Source organism: Passer domesticus, chromosome 15 (assembly GCF_036417665.1).
Source record: "Passer domesticus isolate bPasDom1 chromosome 15, bPasDom1.hap1, whole genome shotgun sequence".
NCBI lineage: Eukaryota > Metazoa > Chordata > Aves > Passeriformes > Passeridae > Passer > Passer domesticus.
The window spans coordinates 2,299,050-2,311,605 of NC_087488.1; the positions used below are offsets into that span (position 1 = coordinate 2,299,050).

Consider the following 12,556-nt stretch of genomic DNA (forward strand, 5'->3'; position numbering starts at 1 on the left):
CAGCTGAGCTGCTCCCTGCCCGCTCCTGCTCCCACCTGAGCTGCTCCCTGCCCGCTCCTGCTCCCACCTGAGCTGTTCCCTGCCTGCTCCTGTTCCCACCTGAGCTGCTCCCTGCCCATTCCTGCTCCCACCTGAGCTGTTCCCTGCCTGCTCCTGTTCCCACCTGAGCTGCTCCCTGCCCGCTCCTGCTCCCACCTGAGCTGCTCCCTGCCTGCTCTGCTCCCAGCTGAGCTGCTCCCTGCCTGCTCTGCTCGCACCTGAGCTGCTCCCTGCCCGCTCCTGCTCCCACCTGAGCTGCTCCCTGCCTGCTCTGCTCCCACCTGAGCTGCTCCCTGCCCATTCCTGCTCCCACCTGAGCTGCTCCCTGCCCATTCCTCATCCCACCTGAGCTGCTCCCTGCCTGCTCCTGCTCCCACCTGAGCTGCTCCCTGCCTGCTCCTGCTCCCACCTGAGCTGCTCCCTGCCTGCTCCTGCCCGTCCCCCTGGGGCTGTGCAGGCAGCAGGCGCCGTGCACTCCGCACACAGACGTTCTTGTAGTCCACCTCCAGCACGTGGCCACTCCTGCTGCACACAAAGCTGTGGAAAAACAACAGGAGAGACTTGCTTTTAGTAAAACAATACCTTGGTTTACCTTGTTTGTGTAAAGCAATCCTGGCTCACAAGTAATATAAGAGGTCAACAAGGTGTCCAAGTGTTCCACACACTTCCAAAGAAGTCAGAGCTTCCTATTTAGTTTCCTGACCCTTTGGAATAGAAATTAGCAAAAGAGCTAGAAGCTTGCCATAGATTCCAGAAAGAAGCTTCTCTCTGCCACAGGCTGGCTGAGCTGACAGCTCTGCCTTTGTGGGACAACATGGGGTGACAACAAAGGTCTGGTTTTGATGATTAAAATAAAACAACAAAGTGTGTGTCTGTATGCAAGAGGATGTGTACCAGGCTCCTCCCACTGACCCAGGAATCCAACAGAGAGCTTCAGGTGGGGAGACAGTCACTAAATATGGCACAACAGCAGCATGGCAAGAGGAAAGAGGCTGTTCTGCGAGCAGCCAAACCCCTTTTGGGAGCTGACACATGCTGAGTGGGGAGAGCTCTCCCAGCTCCAGAGGGCAGCTGTATTTTGAGGGAGAAGCCCAGCAAAGCACCGTGGTGGAGGGGAAGGCAAATGCTACCAGGGAGAGCTGCAGAGCTCCCCCCTGCCAGGCTGCCAGGGACAGGTGACAGTGACAGGCTGTAAGAGATGGTCTGAAGTTTCCCTCATTTGCCTCACGACCGTTGCAAAGAGAGACCAAGACCCTGAGGACCCTGAGTGCAGTTCTGGCCTGGCTGAGGTGGATGCTGTACAAGGGATTGTTTGCAGCTGTGTCTGCAGCTCCACCATGCCACACTGCTTCCAGCAGGGCCTGGCAAGGAGCCTTGATACCCGCTCATCACAACAGCCCAGGAATTTCCACACCTCTTGGCTAAATGAACTTTCTGGGATAACTTTGGTGACAGACAATCCCTCATCTGCCTCTGGACCACCATGACAGGTGGAGATTCAAGCCCCCTCCCAAGGACTGAGACCCCCATAATTCTGACACGGGGGCTGGCCTGACTGAAGTGAGATGTTTGCCAAGTGTTGCCTACAGGTGTGTTCCCTGGACCAAGAAACCACTCCTGAAACAATGGGTCCTGCTCTCTGCTGAGATTGACTTATCCTGTTTCGGAACATGGACTGTCTGTACCCATTTTCAGTAAACTCATTCTCCATTGTCTTTTACCTGTTCCCCCCCTCAGCAGAGGACTATAAAAGACCCCTGAATTAACCAAGACTGAGATTCTCCCTGATATCACAAGATGGATCTATTGGCCAGACCACAAGGATTTAGTCTCTCTGTTGGTAGCTATACCCCTTCCCCTCTTTCTCTCTCTCTCTATCCTTTATTCTCCTTTCTAATCCTTCTATGGCATTTGCTGTGGGCACTCAATAAAAGGTGCACTTGTTTTGATTAGTACTGAAATCCCCTCCATGTTGTTTTGGCACTCTGAGTTTGTACCAGGGATCATGACACAGGCCTTTACAGTGCACAGTCCTCCAGGGACAGGTGACAGTGACACACAGGCCCTTACAGTGCACAGTCCTCCAGGGACAGGGGACAGTGACACACAGGCCCTTACAGTGCACATCTCCAGGGACAGGTGACAGTGACACACAGGTCCTTACAGTGCACAGTCTTCCAGGGACAGGGGACAGTGACACACAGGCCCTTACAGTGCACATCTCCAGGGACAGGTGACAGTGACACACAGGTCCTTACAGTGCACAGTCTTCCAGGGACAGGTGACAGTGACACACAGGCCCTTACAGTGCACAGTCCTCCAGGGACAGGGGACAGTGACACACAGGCCCTTACAGTGCACATCTCCAGGGACAGGTGACAGTGACAGGCCCTTACAGTGCACATCTCCAGGGACAGGTGACAGTGACAGGCCCTTACAGTGCACATCTCCAGACACAGGTGACAGTGACAGGCCCTTACAGTGCACGTTCCTCTGGCTCCTGCTCAGGCCCAGGCCCCCTCTCGAAGGCCAGGTCGGTGAACTCCAGGCCGTGGTACTCGCCCAGGCTGACGGCACACGAGCGCAGGGCTCCGCTCCGCACTCGCCACAGCCTGATGTTGTCCCGGCCACACGACACCATCCTGCACAGGGAGACACAGCCTGAGCGCCAGGGCAGGGCTCCCCAGGCCCCTGAGGGGAGGGCAGTGTCCCAAAGGCCACTGACAGCAAGGACTGAGAGCAGGAATGGCAACCAGATGGCTGCAGCACCACAACGTCCCCCCAGCCATGCCAGAGTTATCAAATAAAATATTTATTTTGGTTTGGGGTGAAGGGACCTTAAAGATCATCTTGTTCCACCCCCTGCCATGGCCAGCAACACCTTCCACTAGCCCAGGTTGTTCCCAGCCCCAGTGTCCAACCTGGCCGTGGGCACTGCCAAGGATCCAGGGGCAGCCACAGCCTCTCTGGGCACCCCCAGGCCAGGACCTCCCCAGCCTCACAGGGAACAATTCCTTCCCAATATCTAAGAATCAATACTTTGAATTTCTTTTCCTGGCACAATACCTGCTATCATCAAAGAAAGCAATCTTCATGGCCTGGATGTCCACATCTGTGTGTGCCTTGGCCAGCACGGTCACGCCTCCACCACGGGTCACCTGAGCAGTGTTCCACACCACCACCATCTGAAGCAAGAAAATATGATGGGAGAGCTGCTCAAAACCTTGGCAGCAGAAGAGCTTTTCATCCCACAGCTGCTCCAGAGCTGGGCACAAAGTGTTGATAACAGAGCTGGAGCACGGAAATAAAACCCATTGCACAGAGGGTTTAGGACAGTCCAACAGCTTTGCAAAGCTCCATGGCAATATCCTTGTCTGCAATCCATAATTAGAGGTTCTAAATCCCAGGGCTGCCTGGCAACAGGGCTCAGACTTGGAGAGCAAATCCACAGAGCAGTGGGAACCCTGCCTGCTGGGATACGGGAGCTGTCCCAGGGCTGAGGGAGCAGGAGGCAGCACATGCCCACTGCTCAGTGCAGGTCTGTGTGCCCTCAGTGCCCATCACCAGGGGCAAGAGTCAAACCCTCTGCCCAAAGCAAAGGGGAAGATGCCAGCAGAAATGCAGGAGGATGCTCTGCATTCCAGCACAGTGTTAAAACCAAACCCAGCATCACTTCAGGATGGGCTGAGAGGTACTCCCCCAGCACCCCCATTCTCCCAGCCAGCTTTCACCCCACTGATCCCACCTCCCAGCTCCCACACGGATCACAGAACACTGCCACGTGCTGGGAAAAACAGAGAGCACTGTGTGGCTTTTGCTTCACTTAGTGATGGCACAGCTAATTGCTGATGGTCGTCACTAAAGGATAAAAAACAGTTCCACTGACAAAACAAAACCCCCAGTCCCATGGAACAAGTTTATTTTTGACTGCTCCACGTGGGATCTGCGTCATCCCCAGCTACAATGCTAGGCGGCAGCTCCAGTGCCTGGCATCCCTTCCCACAGTGATGCCTGGAGCTGGAAGATTTCACCTCGTATCTTGCCCTAAATGCTATTAAAATGAAGATATAATCCCATCACCCTGCCTGGGCCCTAGCTGGGACCACTCCAGGGATAGAACAGCCCCAAAGCACAACCCCAGCAGGTCTGTCCAGCTGCTTCCAAAAGGATTTGTTCACTTGCCGCTGAGGAACACCCATCAGCATCAGGCAGAGGGAAAGTATTCTCTAAGCAGTTAATGAGAAAGGGATGTCCCCCAAGAACATGTCTAGGAAAGCTGAGAGCAGAGGAAAATAACTACAGAATCTGGGAGAACAGCTCTCTCAGGGAAACCTCCCAGCCCCAGTGTCAGTTCTCACCGTTCTGCTGTGGACGTCCTTCCCCACACCACACAGAACATCTCCACTGTGGGAAAAGCTGCAGGGAGAGAGACCTGGTGAAAAACAGCTCCTTGTATCCTGGGCTCATCCTCACAGGCCATAAAAGGGGACAAGTAGTGGGGATGGGGAGACAGCAAGACCTGAGGGATCAGCTCAGCACAGAGCTGGCAGCACCCCCAGGCCAGCTGCCAGCAGGTTCTGTGACAAACCCAGGCAGCTGTAAATCCATCCCTGCTCCAGCAGGCAGGAACAGCACGGCAAAGCCGCTGTGCTGCCATGCTCTGCCACCCACCTGAGGGACACGAGGGACTGCAGGTGCGTTTTGAAGAGGCAGAGGCAGGTTCCCGCGGGGAAGTCCCAGAGGCGGGCCAGGCCGCGGGGCCCGGCCTGCGCCGAGGCCAGCACGGTGCTGCTCCCGCCCAAGGCCAGCGCCGCCACCTGCGGGAAGCACGAGAGGAGCCGGGAGAGCCGCAGGCAGCACGGACAGGGCAGGGCCTGCACGGCAGACTCACCTTGTCGGTGTGGCCAAGGAAGAACCTCTGCTCACCGGTCTCGAGGAGCAGGGCGACGATGACGGCGTGGCAGGGGTACACCACGGCCCTGCTGTCCCGTGTCCACAGAGCCTGCAGCACCCAGACGGGGGACACGGCTCCAGAACTGCCCCACAGCCCAGGCGCTGCTCTTCCCTGTCACCCTGATTTTTTAAGATTTTCTAAGCCTTCTGATGTTTGCATTGTTGTATGAAACTTTCTCACACACTTTCTATAAACAACTTATTGTTTTGCATTCTTTTGTGGAGGAGGAGAAACTTGATAGACTGTTAGTTTGTCCAGTATCCCTAGAGAGGTAGCACTTTCACCCTCCAATCCTCTGTCACCTTTAAAAATCCATAAATGTAAGAGTCAGAAAATAAACACTCTCTTTTTCCTGCCTAAAAGCAGCAGTGTGTCTGCGTCGTGTTGTCTTGTGTCCTATAGCAACACTTCCCCAGCCCTGGAAGTGTCCAAGGCTGGGCTGGAGGGGGTGTGGAACAACCTGGGTCCTGCCCGTGGCAGGGGATGGAATGGGATGGGCTTCAAGGTTCTGTCCCTACTACTGAACAGCAGATCCAAGGAAACCAACATTGTTGGCAGAGCCTTGAACTGACTGAACCAAACCAAGCCTTTCTTTACCCTAACATAGACCACAAGCAGGACCCAGTGTGCCACAGAAAACAATCCAAAACACAGCCCTTCCTTTACAGCCTCCAACAAAGCAGCACCCGTTTTAACGTGTTAAAAAGAAGTTAAATTTAGTGAAGGGTCTGGAGCACAAGTCTGATGAAAAGACGCTGAGGGGCCTCAGCCTGGACCTTCTGGGTCTCCACAATTCCCTGACAGGAGGGGGCAGTCAGGTGAGGGTCAGGCTCTGCTCCCAGGGAAGAAGGGAGGAAATGGCCTCAAGTTTTGCCAGGGGAGGTTTAGACTGGATATTGAGAAAATTTCTTCATAGAAAAGGTTGTCAGGCACTGGCCCAGCTGCCCAGGGCAGTGGTGGAGTCACCATCCCTGGAGGGATTTAAAAGACACGTAGATGTGGCACTTAGGACATGGGTCAGTGGAAGGCCTGGGAATCCTGGGAAAACCAGTTGGAACTGATGTCTTTAGAGAACTTTTCCATCCTATGATTCTGTCTAATGGGCCCCATAATTTTTAATTCACCATCCTAACAGCAAAGCAGTTGTCACAGATGCTCAGGCTCACCCACTTTGGGATCATTTTCCACATCAAGCAGTGCCACACTCAGCTGCATTTCACACCTCCAAAACATCCATATCCTGGCCACACAATGACAGATGAGCTCCCCAGATCACCCAAGCCACTGACCCATTTGGTGCTGCAGCCTCCAAAGCCAATAATTGTTCTCAGCTTCAGGATGGGATCTGGCACAAGCCCCTGGAAAAGAAAACCAGACAGAAGCATCATGCTTAGAGCCAGGCTGAGGTCCACCCTCCATGGGGCACCCCAGCCCCAGTGCTTGACTCTCTGAAGCAGAGGCAGCTTTGGGTTTCTCCCTTTAGAGGGGACAACTTTAATGCATTTAACCTGGCAGAGTCAAAGCTGGCAGCAGGAGGAGCTGGGGTTTCTGAGTTAAGCAGCTCTGCCATCCAGCCCCAGTGATGCCCTGGGGGCACTGTGAGAATCCCAGACTGGTTTGAGCTGGAAGGGACCTTAAAGTCCACCCACTTCCACCCCCCTGGCCACGGACAGGGACACCTTCCACTAGCACAGGTTGCTCCAAGTCCTTTCCAACCTGGCCTTGGACACTGCCAGGGCTGTCCTGCAGGCTGGGGCTCACCTGTGGGATGGCAAAAGGGCCAGAGCCCTTCCTGTACACACCTGGGCAAACCTGTGGCTTGAGGTCAGCACATTTGAACACAGAATCCCTCTGTCAAGGCAAGCAGGGTGCTAGTGGGAAGAACTGCTCCTCTGCATCTTCTGGACTCCATGAGTTTAACTGAAACCCCAGCATGAACCCTGTGTTCCTTCTCTCCCTTCATTAGAAACAAAGGGAAATACCCCAAAGCCATCTTGTGACCCTCCAGAACTTCACACACCTCCTCTGAGCCACGGACAGCTCGGGATGTCTGTCCCCTCCTCTGATGAGCATAGACATGGATGCCACCATCACTGAGTGGCAGCGGCTGCCTCGTGTCCCCTGCACTGTGCAGCTTCTGCTTCTCCTCCAGCACGGGGTCTCCAGCAGGCACAGCTCCCAGAGGCCCTGGGGCTGCCAGGTGAACCTCAGGGATGCTTTTTGTGATCGCAGGACACCGACGTGGCACCTGAGAGGGAGCAAAGCCTCAGGCAGAGCTCAGTTCTCCTCCCAGGGCCCCCACCTGCCCAGGGGCAGAGACAGGGAGACACCCATGTCTGTCCTGAGGGCTCCTCATAGCAACACAACAAGGAGGAAAAAATATGGAGGGAGAGCAGTCCTGTGGGTACCTGGCTTGGCCAGGTTGTTAACCAGCCCTCTCCTTATACTCCCAGCATTGTCTGTGCACAGTTCATCTCCTCCAGACAGCAAACCAGAGCCCTGTCCAATGCTCCTGGAGCTCTGGCAGGTTTGGACCACTGCCCTGGGGAGACTGGCTAGTGCCCAACCACCCTCTGGAGGAAGAACCTTTATTTAATATCCATTAAAACCTGCCCTGGCACAGCTCCAGCCACTCCCTGGGTCCTGTCCCTGTCACAGGGAGCAGAGATCAGAGCTGCCCCTCGGGAGGAGCTGCAGCCCCTGACAAGGTCTGACCTCAGTCCCTTTTGCTCCACCTGACCAAACCAAGTGCCTGCTTCACCTCTTACCCTTCCCCTCCAGACCCTTCACCACCCTCACAGCCACCCTTTGGACACCCTTTAATAAGAGAGGTTGTTCTCCTCAGTTTCTCCTCTCCACAGCATGAGGATGGCTTCCCCCAGCCCCTCTCCCAACACCCACCCCCACACTGGTAAGCCAGCCTGGACACCAGCTCTCACATCACCCCGGTGGGGAGGGGAAGCCCAGCTGAGGGCAGCTGCCTGCAGCCCCAGCAACGCCAGCTCCAGGCACTGCTCTGCTCCCTGAGGGCACTGCTCACATTCCCCAGACTCCACACCTCACTTCCTGATCTATAACTTGAAGACACACGATCTGCTGCCTCCACAGAGACAGGGAAGATGGATATCTGGAGATTCCAAGGTACTTGGCACAGCTCCTGTCTCTGTGCTGCACCACACTGCACCCCCAGGCAGTCACTGCAGGGCTGTGGTCACCAGACCGTGCCTGCAGCAGCTGCCAATGACAACAAGCAGCTTCTACCTCTTAAATTAAGACACAGATGCAGGGAAAAGCTCCATGGGAAGCAGGAAGGAAGGAGCTGCAGCCTCCTCCACAGTGCACTTACAGCTTTGGGACTGTTGATCTGCTGGACAAGGGATGGGTCACAGACTGCTCTGGAGTGTGTCACCAGCTGGGTCGGTGGGTGGCCAGGCTCCTCCAGGACTTGGTCACCTGGGCAACACAAGGAGCAGATCGAGCTCTTTTGGGAACCCAGGGCACCCAATAGGGCTGGCACAGCCTTGGCTGCCATCCCCAGCATTCCCACCTGCCACAGGATGTGGGAAGCTCTTCTGGATGGAGTCGTGCAGCAGCTTAGCCCCCTCAGATGGGAACCTGAGCAGAACCAGAGGAAGGCACCGTGTCACTGGGACACTGCATTGGCACCTGGCAATGTCACCAGGTACCTCAGCTTGGCACAGAGGCCTCCTTGCTGTCTCCTGTAAGATCCCTCCCCTTGTGCCTCATGGTTCTCCAAACACAGGGGTACCAAAGGCAGATGGCACTAAGGGTGTCTTTGTTACCAACACCTAAATGCTGGAGGTGGGGGGACCAAGACCAGCCCCATGTCCACCTGATCTGTCATTCCTTAAGTGGCACTGCCCATCCTGCCCCTCCCAGGGGGGCAGGGAGGTCTGGGAGCTGCAGTGGGATGGGAGCAGCCCTACCTGATGTAGTCATAGAGGTCGTGCCACTTCTCCCCCTTGGGCACAGGGAAGGCCAATTCCCGGGGCATGGGAGCCACCCCGCGGCAGGACAGGTCACCCAGGCGGGCCCTGCTGAATGTCACACCTGCCAGGACAGGGACACACACACACTGAGCTCTGCAAGCCCAGGGAGCTGCCTGAAATCCCAGTTCCTGTGGGATACAGGCACACACCACTTCCCACCAGAGAAACAAAGAGCACAAGCCTGAGGTTTGCAACAAACCCACGTTTCACAGGTGAACTCCTGTAACTCTCAACCTCCTCTCAACCACAGCATAAACCCTTGGATCTCAGTTATAAACCCCCAGGCTCAAGATTCATGTCATTTCTGTTCACTGATTCAGCAGTTTCATATGATTTCTCTTAAGGCTTGTTGCCCATTTTCTTATTTCCTCCGTGAATTTTTAAATTTAGGAAAGTGAAACAGAAAAGGTTTCAGGAAAGATACAGTAAGTTTCAGGAATTTCAAAGCAGCCCCTATAACTTCATCCTCACTGATGCTTCCCAGCAGGCCAGGCAGTTCAGACAGAATTCCAGTACGAAAAAGGAAAGAGAGAAAACAAAGGATTTGACCAAAGTACCTCTGCCACACTGTGCAAGTGGATAAAAAAAGCAGGTTGGAAGATTTTTGACACAAAAAAAAGCACAGGCTCTTCCAGCAGATAAAAGCACAAGTCTTGCAGATGTGAGGCTTGGTGACACCTTTAATTTTTACCCCTGAAAAAATTTCTAACCTTAGAAAGATATTTAACTTTGCTCTTTTCATTCACTTGTACAGCTGGAAAATGAGATTATACTTTCCTTCAGAGTTTGGGAGACTGTATTAAATTCCAGATTTCATTCCAGTGCCTGAACGGGCTCCAAGAGAGGTGGGGAGGGACTTTGGACAAGGGCCTGGTAGAACAGGGGAAATGGCTTCAAACTGCCAGAGAGTGGGGATGGATTGAATATTGGGAAGGAATTGTTCCCTGTGAAGGTGGGCAGGCCCTGGCACAGGGTGCCCAGAGCAGCTGTGGCTGCCCCTGGACCCCTGGAAGTGTCCAAGGCCAGGTTGGACAGGGCTTGGAGCACCCTGGGACGGTAGAAGGTGTCCCTGCCTGTGTGGAAACTTAACATTGTACCAAGTATTTTGCCCTTTCTGTTCACATCATAGAGCACCAGTGCTCTGCCAGGGCTGCAAACTCAGCTTTGAGCCCCCACGGGCTCCCCCAGGCTGGGCTGCAGTCTCAGCAGGAAGCAGAGGCCAGCCCGAGCTCCGGGCTCCTCACCTGGCTCGAAGAGCAGGTCGCTGGTGCAGAGGTTTCTCACGAGCAGGTTGCAGCAGAGCTTGACCCCCCGGAGGTGGTTGTAGCTGCGGCTCAGGTACAGGGCCAGGATGGAGGGCAGGTCCAGCACCAGGCACGTCCAGCGCGCGTCAGCCGGGGCCGCTCCGGGGACCCCTGCGCAGGACAGGACAGGAGGGAAGAGGGAAGCTGGGAAAGGGGCTACAGACAGGGACCTTGCTGGGCAGCAGACACAGGGTCACAGGGTTCAGAATGAAGTATTTACCAGGCAAGACTGCCAAGTGGGAGATGGGAAAACATGTCTTGTCAGCTCAGGGGTGGGGAAAGACAGACAGGCGTCCCACCACCTCCATGGGCTCATGCCTGGTCTGACACTGCACCCCACTGTTTGGGAGAACAGGGATGGGGGACAGCCCAAGCAGGAGCTACAGCTCTGACCTGGCTGCAGAGGGGCTCCTGCTCAGGCCCACCGCTGTTATCATAAAATCCTGGAATGGTTTGGGCTGGGAGGGACAACCTTTAAACCCATCTCATTCCATCCCCTGCCATGGGCAGGACACTTTCCACCAGCCCAGGTAGCTCCACACCCCATCCAACCTGGCCTTGGACACTGCCAGGAATGAGGCAGCCACAGCTTCTCTGCAAACACCTTGAGCCAACCTGAGAACTCCATTTACTTTCTAACAATTAGTTTTGGTGGTGGTGTGCCAGCCCAGCCCCAGCTCCTCACCCCGCCGGGCCGTGCCCTCGCTGGCTGTCCCGCAGACGAAGGGGAACTGCAGCCAGGTGGCCGAGGATTTGAATTCCTTGAAGAGGTTGGAGAAGGAGATACGAACCACCTGGTTTTCCTGGGAAGAGACACACACGGAGCTCTAGTCACCCTGGTGGCTTCGGCAGGGAAGTGCTGCAGAGGAGGAGGCATGTGCCCCTGTCTCCTGTCCCCGGTGGAGATGACACCACGATGGAAACCATCTCCAGCCCAGAGTGACCCACCAGCAGCAAAGAGCAGGCACATCCTGCAGCCCCCAAGCCCACCAGTGCCACCCCCAGTCCTTCAGGCAGCCGTGATGGCAGTGTAAGAGGCCACCCGTGTCACGGACCTCGGTGGTGACATCCAGGTGCACGAGGAAGTGCTTGCGGGGCAGGGGCCTGAAGAGCAGGTAGAGGTAGCGCCCTGTCAGCCCCAGGGACTGTGTCCCTGCCCGGGGCAGCTGCAGGTAGCTGCTGGCTGGGTTGGAGCCTCGGATGCGGTAGATTGTTCCCTTCATCCTCGTGTCCTTTGGAAAGCAGGGAAGGACGGGGGTGGTCAGCACTGCCCACCCTTGGCCAGTGCCCCCGGCCCATGGCGGCCCCGTTACCGTGAGGGCGGCCACGTCCCCTTCCTTGGCAGAGCGCTTCCACTCCTCCACGCGGAAGTGCTTGAAGATGTTCAGGTAGGGACGCTGCCAGGCTGCCAGCACCGGGATCATCGGGGGATGGAACCCCAGCCTGGACACCCCCCCATTGTCCCTGTATGCCCCCAGGTCCCCTGCCCCATTAGCACTCCACTGTCTGCATGTCCTGAGTCTCCCCAGCCCCAGTGTCAACCCCATCATGCAAGCCTGGTGATACCCTCATAATCTCTTTCCTCCAATTCCCCCCAGCCCTGGTGACACCCCCAAGCCTCAGAGCGCTGCTGAGAACCCCATTACTCCCCTCCTCCAGCCCCAGGAATGCCCCTGGAACCTCCAAGCCCCGAGCTCCTCCAGTCCCAATGACATCCCCACCACCGTGCAGCCCCGGTGCTGTCTCTGAACCCCACGTTCCGAGTGCCCCTCCGGTGACAGCCCACTGCCTCCCTGTTCCAAGCCTCCCCCTCCCTGGTGGCACCCCGTTAACTCCATGTCCAGAGCCCCCATGCCCAGTGACAGCCCTGTACCCCAGTGCATGCAGCCCCCCAGACCCAGCGACGCCCCCGTGCCCGGTGACACCCCGGTACCCCCGCGCCCGGTGACAGTGCCCCGAGCCCCAGCGAGGACCCTGAGCCCGAACCCAACCAGCCCCAGCCCGAGCGACATCCCTGCTACCGCCACGCTCCAGACCCACAAGCCCCTCAGCCCCGGTACCCCAGAGGTCCCCCATGCCCCGCGCCCACCCCGGTGACGCCCCCGTTACCGCCGTGCTCCGAGCCCCGCCGGAGCGGCCCCATCCGCGGGGACACCGCCGGCACCCCCGTGCCCCGGACGCCCATCCCGGGCGATGCCTCGGCTCCCCCAGCCCAGTGACGCCGCCGTGCCCCGGATCACCGCGGTCCC

At 56.5% G+C, this 12,556-nt stretch overlaps 1 protein-coding gene across 2 annotated transcripts in view; it reads right to left on the bottom strand.

Annotated features, from left to right (window-relative positions):
* LOC135281468 (mitochondrial Rho GTPase 2) overlaps nt 1–12,290 on the bottom strand; it is a 47,723-nt gene extending 35,433 nt beyond the window's left edge. Inside the window, exons 1-15 of one of the 2 annotated variants that reach the window (XM_064390333.1) lie at nt 11,621–12,287; nt 11,363–11,539; nt 10,993–11,110; nt 10,248–10,418; nt 8,941–9,064; nt 8,541–8,608; nt 8,340–8,446; nt 7,014–7,241; nt 6,283–6,351; nt 4,931–5,041; nt 4,711–4,856; nt 4,398–4,455; nt 3,106–3,224; nt 2,520–2,681; nt 449–576 (exon numbers count right to left, since the gene is read on the bottom strand). In XM_064390333.1, coding sequence (XP_064246403.1) covers nt 449–576; nt 2,520–2,681; nt 3,106–3,224; nt 4,398–4,455; nt 4,711–4,856; nt 4,931–5,041; nt 6,283–6,351; nt 7,014–7,241; nt 8,340–8,446; nt 8,541–8,608; nt 8,941–9,064; nt 10,248–10,418; nt 10,993–11,110; nt 11,363–11,539; nt 11,621–11,857 — 2,023 coding nt within the window. In that variant the 5' untranslated portion in view covers nt 11,858–12,287. Of the gene's footprint in view, nt 1–448; nt 577–2,519; nt 2,682–3,105; nt 3,225–4,397; nt 4,456–4,710; nt 4,857–4,930; nt 5,042–6,282; nt 6,352–7,013; nt 7,242–8,339; nt 8,447–8,540; nt 8,609–8,940; nt 9,065–10,247; nt 10,419–10,992; nt 11,111–11,362; nt 11,540–11,620 lie in introns of both variants that reach the window. The other variant, XM_064390328.1, reaches the window with a different exon arrangement.
* Nucleotides 12,291–12,556: the final 266 nt, after the last annotated feature.